Raw genomic sequence first — 18,530 nt, forward strand, 5'->3', positions numbered from 1 at the left:
CACACACACACACACACACACACACACACACACACACACACACACACCAGCCCCAGTGGTACCATGCCGTGGTTACAGGAACAGAAGGAAGAATTTCCTGAATGATGTAACTTGGATCAGTCCCTGAAACATCAACAACAGCATTGGCCCAAAGTACAAGATCTAAAGGAGGTCATTGAGCTTAACGAGAGCGTGTTTGGCTATAGACCAGAAGGCGAGCTATATGCAGAAAGAAAAATGCAGTGTAATGATTTTATTAAATGAATTCAAGATGATATTTTAACTTAGGTTTTTACTATTGAGGAAGTTAAAAATGGCAGGGGAGAACTGATGAGTCTCCACTGTTTATGATAGTTAATTGTTTTGAATGTAACAGATGACTATTATAAACTGACTTTGCCAAAGATATAGGCCGAGGTGTCATGGGGGAAACAGAAGAGAAAGACATAATCTTTACTTTCCATTTGATTTGCTCATAATCTAGCCGGAAATCATGGCGCTAATAATAGTATAGTAGTAACAGCAAATGCTTATACAGTAATTACTCTGTGTCCATGACTGTTCCAGCTGCTTTAAATTTATAAATAATTTACAGCAACCCTACTTACTTGGTGAGGTAGGCAGATACCTAGATGTGATAATGCCATACACCATGAGTCCCTAATTGCTCTTAGAGTTTGAACAATGCCTGCTTGTTCTAGCAGAAACGGCATGGGTGGTGGACAGATGTGGCTTGGAATTCACGTAGTGTGTCTGCCCCTAAGTACACATAAAATTTTGGGCTTTCACTGGAGCTCTTTGCTATTTAGTTTCAATAATACCAACCTTCTTCTGTCTTTTAAAATGCACATTAAAGATGTGTGTAAAACTTTTTTTTGGAGTTAGCTCTCTATAAATATAAAGAAGTTTTAGTTTTAGGTGAGGGGATTATGAGATCACTCATAAAGGAGAAAAGAGCTGGTCTCCAAAAGATTTCAGTAAGAAAAATGGCAGACAAAGTTATATGAGAAGGAGGGAGCAGCAGGTGATGCAAACTAGAAGGGACAAAGTATGCTGTTTATAGTGAATAGTTCATTTTAATTGTAGTAAAAAGAAAAGGTGGGAGGAAGAGGGGTGAACCTCTGATCTGGAAAGAGAAGCATATTATTTGGGGCTCCTTAGACCACGGATTGGCAAACAACTGCCTGCCTGTCTCCGGACAGTTCAAGAGCTAAGGATGGTTTTACATTTTTAAGTGACTGAAAAAAATTTTAAAAAAGGATACGTGAAAGTTAGGTAGAATTCAGCAGACTTCCGTGTCTGTAAACGAAGTGTTACTGGCACACAGCCAAGCTAGTCCATTTACCTGTGGCCGAGGACATGGTGCCTGCAGCCTAAATATTTACTATCTGGTCTTTACAGGAAAATTTTGCTGACCCCTGTCTTAGTTATAATGCTTACTGTTTCAGTCCTAAAGTTCAGCATCCTTTGATGGCAATACATTTCAACAACCCTATTTGATAGCTTAGGAAAGAGTATGTCCAACAAGCTGCTTTCTCTTTCAGCATCTCTGACATAGATGTCACTTGACAGATGAAAAAGCGACTTCTCTGTGGCATCCCTAGTTGGGGTCAAAGTGACAATAATTGGTTTCAGGTTCTTTAATAATCCTACATATTTATTTTCTTGTGAGCTGCAGCTTGAACTGTGTTTTGGTCAAATTTCCAAATATATCTAGTCTCCCATGCTACGTAGTTTGAAGTATTGAATAGAATCTGTTTAGACATTACCTTTCTCTCCTTCCCTTTCCTTCTTCTTTGTCTTTCCCCAGTTATTATTTTAACTTCTTTCGCCGAGTATAACCTTGCTCATTAAATCTAATAGTTACGGAATGGATTGCTTTTGTAGAAATCAATAAGAAAGAGAAACAGGAATTAACATTTTATGGCAAAAGCCTTTTCTTCAATTTGCTTGACAGTCCTATCCGTCACACCACACCCTTCTTTGCAAACTAGTCTGGCTGATTCCGGTTTGCTCTGAAAATCATTTTGTGTGGCACTTCCTTTCGTCTGGAACCTTGATTCCTAGGCTTTCACATGGATTCTTTCATTGCTCGATTTTCAGAATAGCTTTTAGGCAACCAATCATCACGCGTGATCCTGTGTTTCTTTATGACTTGGCAGCATCCAGATGTCTTTACTGCATGTTGTTGCCTTTTAGACACATTTAAAAAAAAACAAGTTGCCATAAAATAATTGCATTCATTTGTGCAGTAAATGTAAATTTTTCTTTCATAAGTCAGTCAAACTTTTACTTGAATACAGAAGGACTAGCTGTCCCTTTGGTAAACCGGAATGAATATCTTAAAAGTTGTGGTTTTGGACTTCCCTGGCAGCACAGTGGTTGAGAATCAGCCTGCCAATGCAGGGGACACGGGTTTGATCCCTGGCCTGGGAAGATCCCCCATGCCACGGAGCAACTAAACCCATGCACCACAACTACTGAGCCTGCGCTCCAGAGCCCGCGAGCCACAACTACTTAGCCTGCGTGCCACAACTACCAAAGCGCACGCGCCTAGAGCCCGTGCTCCGCAACAAGAGAAGCCACCGCGATGAGAAGCCTGCGCACCGCACCAAAGAGTAGCCCCCGCTCACCGCAACTAGAGAAAAGCCCGCGCGCAGCAACGAAGACCCAACACAGCCAAAAATAAATTAATTAAATTAAAAAAAAAAGTTGTGGTTTTGAGTCAATTGAAAAGGAGATGGTAAACAGGGTGTTTGTTTTTTTTTACATAGTCTATCTTACATAGACACATAATATATAAAAGTAATATTTCTCTCCTAATTTATCAGTTTTATAAATATTATAAGAACAAACTGAGGGGATTCCCTGGAGGTCCAGTGGTTAGGACTCCACACTTCCACTGCCGAGGGCGCGGGTTCAATCCCTGGTTGGGGAACTAAGATCCTGCAAGGTGCATGGTGTGGCCAAAAAATAAAAATAAAAAAGACTACAAGCTGAATAGGTTCATATTCATGCTATGTGTGAGTATGTTTAGAGTGTCTTAAGTAAATGCATTTAGGTAAATAAGAATGCTTTGTTTTATTTTTAGCAGAACCCAAATTAAATATCGGATTACATGTGTAGGCCCCAGAAAATTATAACGAAGAGGTCAAGTTTCTTGGAAGAGGATTTGCAGCACGATTACTTGAAGAGCCTTTTCAAAATACATATGCTTGTGACTCATCCTGGGTCTGCTGAATCAAAATCTTCTTGGAAGGAGCCAGGAATGTGTTGGAAAGTTCCCCTGAGTGGTTCTGATTCTTACCTTTGGTTGAAGACCATTGGGGTAGAAATATTTTTAGATAATAGACAAAAAAAGGTAGCCTCATAAAAATATCACTGAATTTATTAATAAGGTGCTGTTTATGGCGCTGTGTAGCACGTGCCCCAGGATTTTCATGTGAGACCTCAGATAAGAATTAAAACTTGGTTTTCCCACAGTAATTATATGAAGTTGTTTATAGTCAAGAAAAACAATATACCTGGTTCTTTCTTCCTCTACCTCCCACTTAAGCCATCTGGTTTCTCTGGGGCAAAGGTGCAGTTCCGTTTTGAGGCTCTTGAGGCCTGGATAGCTACATTCTAGCTTTTCCTAATTCATTAAGAATTTATTGAGTTCTTTCAATGTACCAAATGCAGAACAGGCAATTCTGGGAATGCTAGTACTGAACAAAACAGTTTGGAGCTTACAATCTACTAGATGAGACAGCTGTTAAGCAGATAAACATTTGAGTAAAGTGCTCTCTGGCCTAGATATTGTGAGCCTGTTTTGAGTATGTGTTTATATATTTTTCATGTATAAAAAAGAGATGAGCCATGGAATCTCTTCATGTCCTATTTATGTGGAAACACACATAACACACATATAGTATATATTTTTATATTTTATATATATGTGTTATTGTATTTTATATAAGTGGTATGTACATTTTGTCGCATATATAGCATATATAGCACACATACGCCCATACACATGATGGATAAATTTACATTACAGTTCTCAGCAGTACATTTTAGCCCATTTTTCTTAATGCTTTTTTATTAAATAACACATAAAAATGACAAGTAAATTATGCTTTATATGTGCTAGTATTTCTACTGGTTTCTTTCTGAAGTTTTTGTTTTTATATCACTAAATGTAACAAATATTTTGGGACAGTTTTTTAGTGGTGAGATTGAGATTGAAAGTCACAACAAGCTGGGACTCTCTGTACCCCTTGAAGAAAGAGAAGCATGTGATTGTCACAGACAAATTCTACCTGTTGGGCATAGAATTCTTTTTTTCACAGATGGTGCTTCTTTAGTACAACATTTAATTGCCCTTACAATTTTTTAAGCTACCATATGGTTTGACTTGGGTCACTGTTTTTGAGAAAAGTGTTAGCATGTTAATCCTGTTGAAAAGTTGCAGGATGGTGATTCTAGAATATAACTGTCAACCCTATAATACAAATAGAGGCAGAGAGAGAGAGAGAGAGACAGTGTATACGGATGGCGGAATACTGAAGAGAGAAAACAGTGGGTGCTTCATCAAGAAGAATCAGCTATGTGTTCAGGCTGTATAACCTCAATATGCCACCTCTTCTGCTACAGCTGCATTTGGAACACTTGAAAGTTAAGGATTGTAAAGGGGTCCCCCAAATCAATGAAAATGACCTTGTAAATGAGAAATTCAACGGAAAGTTATATTTTTCTTCCTTTTTAATGTGCACCCCTGGATACTGCAGTTAAATTACATGCTTCAAGAATACTACCTTGAGGTCCTCTCGGAAAAGATTTTAAAATCATAGCAGTTGTCATTCAAATAATGTTCTAAAGACCTGCATTTGCCCATGCGGTGTACCGCGGCAGAGTGGATTAAGTTAGCTCAAATGGACTTACCACATTGTCTATGAGCCAGAAAGCAGCAAGGATTCTGATTGGCACTATTATTTGTTACTTTGGAATGCTGACGGTGCATTTTCCTGGCTGAGTCCATACTATGCTTATTGACGTGCATGAATGAAAAGGCTCTGCTTTGCCTTAATTTAATTTTCCTAACAACTTTCTTTATAGGACTTGGATTTTGAAGCCAAAACAAGTTACACGCTACGGATAGAAGCTGCGAACAGAGACGCCGACCCTCGCTTTCTAAGCTTGGGACCGTTCAGCGACACGACGACCGTGAAGATAATTGTGGAAGACGTGGATGAGCCCCCTGTATTTTCGTCCCCCCTGTACCCCATGGAGGTGTCGGAAGCTACCCAAGTTGGGAATATCATTGGGACCGTAGCAGCTCACGACCCAGATTCTTCCAACAGCCCTGTGAGGTAAGAGCTCATTGCTCTCCTCTTCTGTAATTTCACGACAATGTGCCTTTATTCACGACTCATGTCTCTACGTTATGATGCTTTGGGGTCATAGCTAACAAAACCCAGTTTTGTATACGTATTGAGCCATAGCTGCAGAAGTGAAACAACATCAGAACAATGCAGCGTTTTAGTAATTCGAAAATGTGTCACCTGATTATCCAAGGCCATTATTGTGTGGCCGTGTCTTTAGGCACCATTGTCATCCACAAGCAGAGCTGATGTGCCTTTTCAGCCAGTTATCCTGAGCTCTTTCAACACAAACTGTGTTCAGAGAGAAAGTGATGCATGTCCTTGTTGTAGGATAAATGCAGATGTTAGAAAACTAATTTTATAAACAATTTAAATTAGAGGTTAATTTTTCAACAACCCCTTTTGTATATTGGTCTATATGGATAGTATATGTTTGTTAGTTTATTAATTCCACTTATAAAAAATAAAATAATACCATATCTCTATATAAGGACTATTTTAAAATGTCCTTTCAGTAGTCCTGTAGAGAGAGAGTAGACACATTGTTATAACCAACTCTGTAGTACTAATGATATGTAGGCGTTTCAAAATATCACACCATTCCAGTTCACGCTTTTTACTATAGTTTTACAATCTGAGAGCTACATGCATGTTTTTGTATATGCATGTATTTGTGTGTGTGCATATGATAAAGCACGTCTTTTTTTTTTTTTTTTTTTTGCGGTACGCGGGCCTCTCACCGTTGTGGCCTTTCTCCCGTTGCGGAGCACAGGCTCCAGACGCGCAGGCTCAGTGGCCATGGCTCACGGGCCCAGCCGCTCCGCGGCATGTGGGATCTTCCCGGACCGGGGCACGAACCCGTGTCCCCTGCATCGGCAGGCGGACTCTCAACCACTGTGCCACCAGGGAAGCCCATAAAGCACGTCTTTTTAAGTAAATATTTAATAATATTTAAATAAGTATATAGAACATACCAGAAATTACATTGTATTTCATGTCTTAATTTGGGTTCGTAAGTAATATTTTTCAGTGTCATGGTTTGGATTTTGATTACAAAAGCTAACAACAGATTTAACTTTTAGATTTAACTGATATTTAATGATGCTAAGTGCTTTAGAGCTAACTTCTGAACTAAGTCTGGGCATTGCTTACAGAGTATCAAGAAAAATATCTATACATTAGACAATGACTTTTAGTTAAGAGCTCATATTCATTTTTCCTCCTAAAATAATAAGCCGATTTAGGCTTATTACTTATATAAATAAATTATTACACACATTTAATAATATAAAATATCATTTTATTATTTACATGTAAATAATAATCATATATATGTGTGTGTATATGTAATTAGTACTCTCCTTTCCTTCTCTTTTGTTTGACAGTAATATCATAGCCTAGCAAAGAATTGGTATAAACCAATTTTTATTCCATAAATGAAGTCATACTCATTGCTTCTCTGTCTTTACAAGAAATTCAGGCTATATGGAGGCTATCTTACTCTTAATGCAGTGGTCATAAACCATTTCTAAGAATGTAGCCTTCTGTGCACTAAAATATCTGTGGGTCACAGATGTACTCAGATGGAGTAAGCCTTCGCCTCCTCCCTGTAATAGCCCAGGCTTCATTGTCAAACAGCTCCTTGACTTAAGCTCAGCTCCATCTACCGAGTCCTACTGATGTGCACAAATCTGAATTTGGGTTTTGTTATCGCATTGCAACTCTAGTGACATACTTGTCTCCTTCCCCCCAAGGACAACCAACCACAGTACAATCGTAGTCATACATCAGCTACTCAGGGTAGTCTGACTTCTGCTTAAATCACTTGATTTACTGGGGAGAAAGAGAGAATGCCTTCATGAAATTGAGGATCTGGGAAAATAAAGAGACACACTAATATGTATCACAATTCAGTACGTCAGTGAGTGAAAGGATTTAAGAAAATTTTGATTTATGGTATTGATATTTTAATCTTATTTAAAAATATTTTCTTTACCCATTTCCTGTGTATGATCCTGTTAAAGCCTTTCAGTGTAAATATCTCACTTTTAATAATATTTTATTTGGAATAAATGCAATGTTATATAATAACTTGGGGAAGGAGAAGGGAGAGTAGGACCAAGTGGGTAGTGACTTGAGTTAGAGGTGAAGTGAGTTCTGTGTCTGCTCCCTGAAGCACAGAGATAGAAAGGGCCAAAGGCTGCATTCTGCTGACCTTGGAGGTGAAGATCTCTGTGACTTCCGTCCATGAAAGAGCAGCTGGCCAACGCTGTATTTTTACCTCATTTTTATTTTCTTAAAACTAATCAAGGTGACCTTGAAAGTTCAGGTTAGTACCTCTTACATCCTTTTCTGATCTCTAAGTTGCACAAATAGGGAGAGATTTTGTTCAGACTGAAGTGAAATGTTGTGTGTGTGTGAATATTTCTTTTGCTTTTGTAAAACGAATTTCTTGACTTAGGCTTCATGCTTGTATTCTTGCAACATTTCTTTGCCTTGCACTATTTTTCATAAGGTCAGAACAATCACTCATAGCTTATTTGTTTCTGAATTTGTCTCTCACATATTTCTCTTTTCCTATCCATTTATGATCTCTTATAAGAGGCCAGCCTCCTCGTTGTGTAGTTTGGTGAGCTGATGGGCACTCCTAGCAGTGACATTCTCTAGAAGACTTGTTCTCTTCCCAGCACTGCTGTTTTCTGAGTATCCTAGGGGATGTCACTTAGCCTCCTAAGTTTCCATATAACCCAGTAAAAAGGAAAAGCAACACTTAATCCCTGCTTTGTCCCGAGGTTTTTGAAGATGAAGTGAGAAAGGGAAAATAACTGATGCTTTTAAACTGTCAGTCATGACTAAACTATTAGGATGTACTATCATTGTACATCGCTATTATTATAGTTTATTGTTTTCATGGCATTTTTATTTCAAGGTCAATAAAGTCAATGGAGAGAGACATATTTTACAAGCAACTGTATTGGCAATCTGTATTGAACGTTGGTTTGTATTCACATATTTTCCAATATGTAGAAAATATTACACAGTCGTTTAATGGACATAAACATGTATTTGCATTGGGCACTCAAGTAACTATCAAGATGTAAGCCCTCTTAACAGAGGCCAGTGGAGGAGTAGATCACACAGTGTGCCGAGGTCCTAGGAAAAGTGAATCTCCAGGCCGAGACGGAAGCTGAAGACTCTTACAGTTGTGAGCTTTGCGCTTCTGCACCTTTAGGAATATCGTAGTTCTGAGAGGAATGGAAAAGCAGTATTTGTTTAAAATTAGGCCAATAGTATTTGAATTGTAAAAGAGTACGGGAGGGTGGATAATTAGTGTTTGAATTCACTGACATTCTTTGTAGTGTAATACTGAAATCTAGCATGTGCCATTTACATTTGGAATATTTTCTGATATATGGGGCAAGAGATTAGAATTCTAGAAAGAAATACACGTACTTGCCTCCAGCAAGGTAAATTGAGATCTTCTTCCCACATGACCCACGCCTTGCCTAGTTTTTTTTTTTTTTAAAACCTATTCCATTAATGTACCAACCCAAAGCTCTTTGCATCTGCCCTTTCCTTAAAAGAAGATGAGGGCATCTACATTACTATTGGAACCTTGCCGTTTGGTTCCATTTGACTGTTTAGAAGTATAGTAAAAGTAGATTGAAAGATTAAATGAACCCGGAGCCCAGCGGCTGGCCAGAATATGACACCTTTGTGAACTGGTATGTCTTGTTACAGCTTGCCCGCTATCCAGAGGGCTTACCTGGCCCAGCATTTCATGTACACTTTGCCGTCCTCTTTCCTGATATGAAAATTAGAAGCCAAAGCTGGAAATTGGGTAATACTTGAGATTACGTAGAAAAAAAAAGAGAGTTTTTTGAAAGCAAAAGTGGGTAATTGAGGGCTGGCATGTTTCTGGCTTTGTATTTTTTATGCAGTTGCCTACCATTTCATGTAAATTTTGGCCCCAACTACCTAATATCAGGCTCTATCTATTGAACTTGGAAGGACAGATTGTGTTCTGCTGATTCTCATCATTTTTCTGAAGAGTAAAAGCTTTGCTTCTGTGTTTCTCATCAGTAAGATGGTAAAAACTGTAAGCACAGCCTAGTGTTCAGAGAACTATTACTTCTTCACGTCAGCATCCGTAGACTGATCAGTGAATCAGCATACATTGATTAAGAACCTGCTTTGTGCACGACACTGGGAAAATACAGCAAAAACAAAGATGAATAAAACATTTCCCCTCACCTCAAGGAACTTACAATCTGGCTGAAGAAATAAGATTCCATAAGAGTTAAACAATACAAGGGGAAAAAGTGGCAGCTCTGTCAGAGGGTAAATTGTGAGATAAATACTAATCACTCCAAGGTCATTGGACATGAGACTTCATTTGAAGGAATGTATGCATGAGCTGGACTTTGAGGGATGGCAGGATTTGGACAAGCCAGACATAAGGTCTGTTTATGTTTTATGTAGTTATATCCTAAGAGTCTAGTGCTGTATTATGAAACCAGCACATTTATTTCTGTAGGCAGCACAGCGAGCCCAAAGTCCCTGTGCTTAAAACAGCCAATGAATTGAAACATATTACTACAAATAAGATCAGATTTGAAGAAGGGTGATTGAGAAGTAATGGGGATCATTTTCAGCATTTCTAACAATCCAAATACAGAGCTAGCGTTGTATTTATGTTCAAGGATACAAGGATGATAATAATATTCACCTGCAGGCTCTTCTGGCATTCCTGGTATGGTATGTCCTCAGAAAAAAGGGGATAAAATAATATCGGATATTACATTATGTAGTGTGACTAGTCTGAGCACATGTGGGGTGTTTGAATAATTCAGTGTGTACTTTAAGTGGCTTGTATACATGCATGTATTTGTACATATTATTTTAATCTAAATTCTGTGAATATCTCACAGAATTAAAGGGAAGGTTGCACAGCCAGTCTGCAGAAAAGAGAGGAGGAAGGTTTCTCTATAAATACGAGCAGCCAGGAGTGAGCTGACAGTGTCTTCTGAACGTGGCAGTGGATGCACCACTGGCACCTTTTTTCCTCATGGCTCTGTTTAAGGTTCACATTTCTTGGAAAGTTTTTTTAGTCCTGTCTTAGGACACGTGTCCATCTCTTACCCAGGAAGTTCTGGGCATTTTCATGGTGAGTCCCATCAAGATTGCATGAGATTGGGAAGGTTGAAATCCACAAGGGAAAATTGAGTTGCCATTATCAGAAGAAGGGGGTGAGGCTGCAGACAGTGGTACCACTAAGTACTGAACTCAAGAGCTGATTTTGAAGTAATTTATTTCTCATTAAAGCCCTATAGGGCAAGCGTTAACATTCCGCTGTTATAAATAAACATGACTCTAGTTAGAAAATGTGGTTCTAGGATTTTAGCAAGTTCGGTATCAAAACCTGTACACTGCTTGTAGCAACACACACACACATGCACACGTGCATAAATTTCTTAAGCGATTAAGGTTTCAACTCAAATGATTCAGTTATTTCTATTGATCAGATTTGTCGGCGTTTATTACGTTATCTTTTCCATATAGGGAGTAGCATTTGTGTTCATGTAGCCCACTCACCTTCATACTCTATTTGTGATTATCAACATGCATAGCCGTAGCTGGGCGATACGAATACTACCTGTGAATACGGAGAGGGCCATTTTAGTCGATCTTCACAGCTCATTGAACAGCAGCACTTGTAACTACAGGCATTTATTAGGGGATTGATTTTGTTTCAGACGCACAGAACACTGAGGATATTCAGATGTATAAGATGCGGTCCCAACCCACGTGTTATCTAGCTGGAGGAGAGATCTTAGGCGAAAACTTATTAAAAAAATCCAGTGTTAAATCTGGAAATGAGAAATCATCTTGTAAAATTTTCTCATTTCGCAGATAAAGAAACAGAAGAGTACAAATGGCGAATGAAAAGCCCAAGTTAGTACGGTAGGTTTGATGCAGGATTGTGGCTGTAAATATGGCCCAGTCTGCGGTTCGTGGTGGTGCAGCACAGGGAGCTGGTAGTGAAGTCCATGGGCTCTATGGACTGCAGGCTTTCTTAAAAAGGCTCGATTTCTGAAGTAATTGGGAAGGCTTGTGCCTTACCAAGGCAGGATTGTCTTTAAGGAGTTGTAGGACTACAGGAATTGGAAGGAGGAAAAAATAGGAATAAAGAAGGGCCAACACGAGGAAAGGCACCTCAGTGGAGATGCACACCATATTGTCATTTAATCCATGAATACATCAGTGTAACTGTCTTAGAGTTTTAGATAGAGCAGTGGAAAAAAAAATGAAAAGAGGCTGAATTCTAGAGTTGTAGGTAGTAGAGACTAAAAGCTCATCTATGTGCGATGTGATATATACTGGAAAGATGGTTCAGACAGACGCGGTTCTGAATCCTGGTTCCATCAACAACCAGCTGTGAGACTTTAAAGTCCAATACTGGAATACGGCAATAATGGTACCAGCTTGCCTTAGTTAGAAATTGTGCTTGGCTGGTTGAAACAAAGCTTAACGCTAATGACCTACCAATGAGAAGTCTGGAGCCAGGCAGTCAAAGACTGGCAATTTGGCAGGATAATGTCATCAAGGGCTTGGCTTCTTGTGTCAGGCACTCATCACCTCATATTTACAAGATGACTTTTGGGTTGCTGTCCATTGTGTTCATGTCCCACATGAGATAGAGGGGAAGGGGCAAAAATCAAATGCCAGTTGAATTAGCAGCTCTGTCCTGTCCTTGAGGGAGTTTTTCAGTGATGCTCAACACAACTTTCTTTTGCATCTCATTTGTTAAACCTTAGCTATAAGGACACTGCATCTACAGGGAGGCTAGCAAGTGTAGTTTTTCAGCTGGACACATGGTTGCCTTCAACAAAAGCAGGGATCTATTAGTAAGAACTAAGGGCAAGTGGATATTAGGTGTGCAAGTAAAAGTCTCTGTCACACATGACCTTACATAGCTGTTTGAGGATTAGGAAAAAATGTATATGTTTTACATTCTCAGTATATTTAGAGGGAGGGACAGGTTGATGAATCTGCTTTTGGATATTCTGAGCTTTAGTTGAAGATGTTGCCGGCATCTGGAGTAGTTTAGGAAATCTCAGAAAGAGGATTGAGGCTGGTTATTGAGATTTGGAGGTGTCTGCGTAATAAATGGAGAGGGCAGAAGCTTTAACTGCTGGTGCTGCAAAAATATGGAAGCGATCTCTTTCATTGGTCACTCCAACATACAGTGAAAGAGGTCAAGTATTTTAGGTTGTAATTTATAGAAACTAGAGGGATCGTTGTGAGTGTGCACACCACTAACTGCAGCAGAAGTTGCTTTAAAGATAACTTTGGGTCATGATTAGAGAAACACCAGTCCTTTTCTTTCCTGTTCAGCCTCTAATTGATTCAGGCAACTGTATTTCTCTGTCCTTAAGCCAGTAGATCCGGAGCTGCAAAGGGTGTGCTTCTCCCAACTTCTTCAGAACACTTTCTCTCTTTTGGCTCACTCAGCCCTCCCAGATTCTAATTCAGAGACAATTTCCCCCGCTCACTCTAAAAAGTGCCCGTATTTTCTTTATTTCTCTTGGTTAAGGATTTCCCCCCCCGCTTCAGGTAACTTTATCATTAGCTAATGTCTCACACATAAATTCTTGCTTTTTGCATGTCCAGAGGGGCTGGTAGAAAATAGGGAACCCCTTTAATACTGGGGGTATCTCAAGTCCTTGTGATTAAGAAATACAATAACCACTGTGACTATTTTCCATGGTTTGTCTACTCCTGGTCCTTGCCCAGGTTTCCGCCTCTTCTCAAGATAATTCCTCAGTCTCTTCCCACACCTGTCCCAGTTTCCTTCATTGAGAATAGCAATTTGTTGGTTTTCTCCTAAATACTTAATATAGGTTGCTACCTTTCAAAATATTTTGTTTATATACTGTATTTCCTGAGATAGAGCGTCGCATGCAGGTCCTCCAGATTAATTGCTGAATGTATGAATGAGTGAAAGGGAGACATAAGAATATCAGAATAATTCACAAAATACCAAATACATATATATGAGGCTCTTTAGTGAAAGCTAAGTAAGAGTTATAACTATTTAAAAATATACTGAATTGTGGTAAGCATTTCATGTTGTATGTAAGTCAAATCATCATGCTGTAACCTTAAACTTATATAGTGCTGTATGTCGATTATATCCCAATAAAACTGGAAGAAAAAAATTTAAAAGAAATAAAAAATAAAGATACACTCAAGTTATAAGTGGAAGCTACAGAGTTTATGATTTAGAAATAATTAGTATTTGGATGATAGAAACTTTGGTGTCCGTTCTTCTCAAAATTTATAGAAGCATAGGTGATAACTACATCCCCAAAAGATATAGGGGTTTTTCTGAGGTGAACAGAAGTTGGAGATATTTACCATATTAAATGAATTCTCAAGTTTAATATCCTTTATTCGAATGCTGGGAGTTTTGAGACTATTGATAATAGAGGCAAATGTTTTAGTTATTGACTTTAGCTCAGTGGGGGATTACATGAACTCATTAAGACAGATATATGCCAAGTTCAAGGCCTTTTTGCTTTGTAAGAATCTAAAAGTCTGTTTTTTCCTGAATATACAAACATTACCATAGTAGTTTGAAAAACATGGACAATTCAGGCTTTTAGTATTGGCTCGATGATGCATGAGTGCATGGGTATTGAGTTACAATCTTCATGGCAAACATTAATATTAATTATTCTATTACCATTGGATTATATATATATCTATATAATATATATTTATACATATAATTATATATGTATAATTGTTGCATACATAGAGAATATGTTAATACTATGAAATAGTGGCATATAATGTTTTGACTAAAGCAACATTTCAGAGGAGAAAATCTAGGTCTTCTATGTAATTGAAAATTAAAGTCTATTTTTAACATTAAATAAACTCATTTCTTGTTTGCAGGGCTGTTGTGTGGGAAGTAGATTGTAGACAATAAGAATTGAAGTATGTTGATAAGGAGTAAAAAGATGCAAAGTCTAGGCTAAAGTAGGTGGTAGCTTGGAATGATATCTACCGTCAAGTACTATTGACAACTTGGATGCAGGGACAAGAAAGAAAAACAAATCTAGGTTTTTAGTTTGAGTAAGCAAGTGACTGGTAGTGTCATTTGCTCAGGTGGAAACGCGTGAGGGAGGAGGAGGTTTGGGCATTGCTAGGAGACAACATTGGTCTGGGCATGTTACATTTCAGTGCACATTGTGTATTTATGTGGTTCTACGAAGTAATTCAGTACGTAAGTTTGGTTGGCCAAGGAGATTTTATATAAATGTAGGTGTCATCAAAAATATAGAAGTGAGTTAAGCTATAGGACTCTGTAAGTTGCAAGGAAAAGTGTTTTTCCAAGAAGAGAAGGGAATCCGTGGGAAAGGTTTCGGGGGAGTGTGAGTAGTCAGAGGTCTCAAAGGGGAGGGTAAACTAACCGAGGTGACTGAAAGGAGCAGAGAGTGAGGTAGGAGAACAACAGGGAATACGTGGTATTAATAAAGGCAGAAGGAGAATGTGTTTTGAGGAGTCGTCAGTGGTCAATTGCGGTAAATTTAAATGAGATAGAAAGTAATAAAAGAACAGAAAAGTGAACCATGGATTTGACAATATGGAGGCCAACGATGAACTTGACACAAATGGAAGAAATTTGTTTTTTAAAATAGAAAACACACATGTTTTTGATTCAAATAAAGCTATATAGATGGAAAAGGATCCAAATCCCAGGAAAAACATTCTTGAGGTCAGCAGATAGGGTGGATAGCTCAAGTAGAATGGTTTGATTTTGATTTGAATAAAGACACTTAGCTACAATAAAAGGATGCTAAGTAGAGGGTATGGGGAAACTCAAGATTTATTTTTCCTCTCATATCTCATGTAGCACAGATCCTGGAGGTGAGGGCGAGTACATTTTGTACTGCCTTTGCCATTTTCAAACTATTTAATTTTCTTTTCCCTTTCAAACTCTCAACTCTTTTGTAGAATGCATCACCATACTTTACTCAAAATCTTTCATGTTGCTAGCAACCATCTAATATATAGTAATCACACTGATTTGTTGAGGATTTTAGTATGCAGATTATTTCTCCCCACCGTCACTTTTGGCTTCTCACTTTCTTGGTCGTCTTGGCTTTAGTGATCTGTTTCTCTGCTTCAGTTTTGTCATAGATTCTTATGAACATAGCCTTGGCTTGCTAACTCTCATAGATACACTACTACTGTTGAAAATCGACTTCAGGCATCTCATTCTCTGTCAGCTACTTCCCACTCCAGCAATTCTGCATCCTGGTAAAGTCCCACCACTGATTGGTGCTACCAGAATCTTCTCGATGTCAATCTGCCTTCCCTTATTTCCTCAGTTCTCTCTTACAAACTTAGAGACCGTGGACCTTCATTATCATCACTCACATGTTGGTACCCTTATCCTCCTAACCCTCCTCTCCTCTCATTGTCCATGACTGGTTAAACCCAACCCTCTCCTTTTTACGCATCTTCGAATACTTAGATGAGAACAAAGCAAGACAGACAAACGGGATGACTGGTTTTACATTAAGTCAATGGACATAAGTCTCAAAGGGGCAATCCACGATGCTCAGCTATTCCATTATATTCTCCCTAGTATATGCATTTTTGTCTCTTCTAAAAAAAAGGAATTTTCTCTCCTCCTCAAACCACCTTCTCCTCTCTGTCTCAGCTGACAACCTTGTCTCCTATGCCATCAGGAAAACAGAAGCCATCAAAAATAACTTGGTCATATTCTCAAATACCTGTTGCTGCACAAAAACAATATTTGTTGATCTGTGGTCAGTTTTTTGGTAACATTTTCCTATGCCTTCTCTTTCCTTTTTAAGTTTCTTGCATCTTGTTATATAGCAGACTAGTAGTAGATGATTCGTAGTTGAACTACTATGGAAACAGAATACTTTCTGAAATTGGGTGTGTTTATGTTTGTTCATTTGTTCATTTGTGTAATTATGTTTTTAAATGAGAGTGCTTATTTCACCCACCTAGAAAGACAAGGGCATTTGAAGACAGTCATTAATGAGGGAAGGGTGAATTTTGTATATGAATCGAAAAATACCATAATTGAACAAGAATACGAGTAGAGTTGTAGTTATTTACTAATATTTAGATAGAGATATTTTGAGAAAATCCTTTACATGCCAAAATATTTATGTAATTTGAGGCATTCTACTTTTTAAAAAATTTTTATTTTATTTTGGATTATAGTTGATTTACAATGTGTTAGTTTCAGGTGTACAGCAAAGTGATTCAGTTATACATATACATATATCCATTCTTTTTCAGACTCTTTTCCTATATAGGTTATTACAGAATATTGAGTAGAGTTCCCTGTGCTATACAGTAGGTCCTTGTTGATTATATCGTATATGTTAATCCCAAACTACTAATTTATCTCTCCCCCTACATTTCCCCTTTGGTAACCATACGTTTGTTTTCAAAGTCTGTGAGTCTGCTTCTGTTTTGTAAACAAGTTCATTCGTATCACTTTTTTAGATTCCACATATAAGTGATATCATATGATATACGTCTTTTTCTGTCTGACTTACGTCACTTAGTATGATAATCTCTAGGTCCATCCATGTTGCTACAAATGGCATTATTTCATTCTTTTTAATGGCTGAGTAATATTTCATTGTATATATGTACCACATCTTCTTTATCCATTCCTGTATTGATGGACATTTAGGCTGCTTCCATGTCTTGGCTATTGTAAATAGTGCTGCTATGCACATTGGGGTGCATGTACCTTTTTGAATTATGGTTTTCTCTGGATACATGCCCAGGAGTGGAATTGTTGGACCATACGATAGTTCTATATTTAGTTTTTTAAGGAGCCTTAATACTGTTCTCCATAATGGTTGTACCAATTTACATTCCCACCAACAGTGTAGGAGGGTTCCCTTTTCTCCACACTGAGGGGTTCTGCTTTGAAACATGTCTGTGGAACCCTGGTCAAGGCCCCTGAGTGAGCAATATAAAAACAGAAAGGTTAAGACCAACCTGGTGTTATTAAAACAAAAGATGTTTCTAAGTATATGTGAATGGGTTAGATGTCTACATATGTTTCCTTTTAGAGGGACCTCTGATCGTGACCAGGGCTACTAAATCTGATGAGAATGTCTTTTAGGAGCCACAGTTTGGAGTTTATAATGGCATATTCAAATCCACTGTGAAGATAATTATACTATTGTCTTTATTTTGTACTGTTGGACAGAAAAGCAGAGATTACTGACAAGCAGGTTATGAATCAACTGGAACACTGGTGAAGTTTTAAACTAGACATATTTTATGTTAGTATGACAGATTGTGGAGTCAGCAGAATTTGGTGATTGGCTGTGCAATTAATGAAATAAATTCAGCAAATTATAATCAAACAAATATTGAAGTGTTTGGTTTTTTTTTTTTAATATTCAATTAGGTATTCAATTGACAGAAACACAGACTTGGAGAGATACTTCAATATTGATGCCAACAGTGGAGTTATTACAACTGCCAAATCTCTGGATCGAGAGACAAACGCTGTTCATAATATCACAGTCCTTGCAATGGAGAGCCGTAAGTTGTAACGTTTAACGTTAAATTAGGATGGGGAGGACATTGAGAGTGGAGAATGGGTTGACATGAGTTTACAGTTGTGACTTGAATTTTACTAGGTGTTTGTTTGAATTCAGCAAAATTTTGAAATTTTCTAATTTCAGGCTGCGAAATATTTATATTCTCTAACTTTATTCGCTAATACTTACAAAGTTAGTGAAAAGAGATTATTACCATAAAATAATGGGCCCGAGTTACCCTCAGAGGGCTTCTGCTTGTTTTGTGGTCATACTTTGTGCTGCATTTACGCTGACATGGGGTTGGTCCCATAGTTTATAAAAAAATAGTAAATTGATCTCTAACCAAGACACCCAGATTTCTACATTTTCATATGGAACTAATTTTGGTCCTTGATAAGAAAAACATTGAGAGAACAATGCATAATTATACTGTGTGCATGTTATATACATATGTAATAGGTACATAATATATACACATATTCATATAAAAATCGGCTCTAGCATCAAAGAATATTGAAATTCCTGGCTTATTTGTCACTGTGTG

The 18,530-nt window shown here is 38.0% G+C and overlaps 1 protein-coding gene across 3 annotated transcripts in view; it reads left to right on the top strand.

The window, feature by feature from the left end:
- CDH7 (cadherin 7) overlaps positions 1-18,530 on the top strand; it is a 190,546-nt gene that overhangs the window by 148,019 nt on the left and 23,997 nt on the right. For all 3 annotated transcript variants that reach the window (XM_027118717.1, XM_027118718.1, XM_027118720.1), the window contains 2 exons: positions 5,098-5,351; positions 17,851-17,987. In XM_027118717.1, coding sequence (XP_026974518.1) covers positions 5,098-5,351; positions 17,851-17,987 — 391 coding nt within the window. The remainder of the gene's footprint in view (positions 1-5,097; positions 5,352-17,850; positions 17,988-18,530) is intronic.

Source organism: Aethalodelphis obliquidens, unplaced genomic scaffold, assembly GCF_003676395.1.
Source record: "Aethalodelphis obliquidens isolate GAN/ISIS:26980383/991018 unplaced genomic scaffold, ASM367639v1 scaffold19, whole genome shotgun sequence".
Lineage (NCBI taxonomy): Eukaryota > Metazoa > Chordata > Mammalia > Artiodactyla > Delphinidae > Aethalodelphis > Aethalodelphis obliquidens.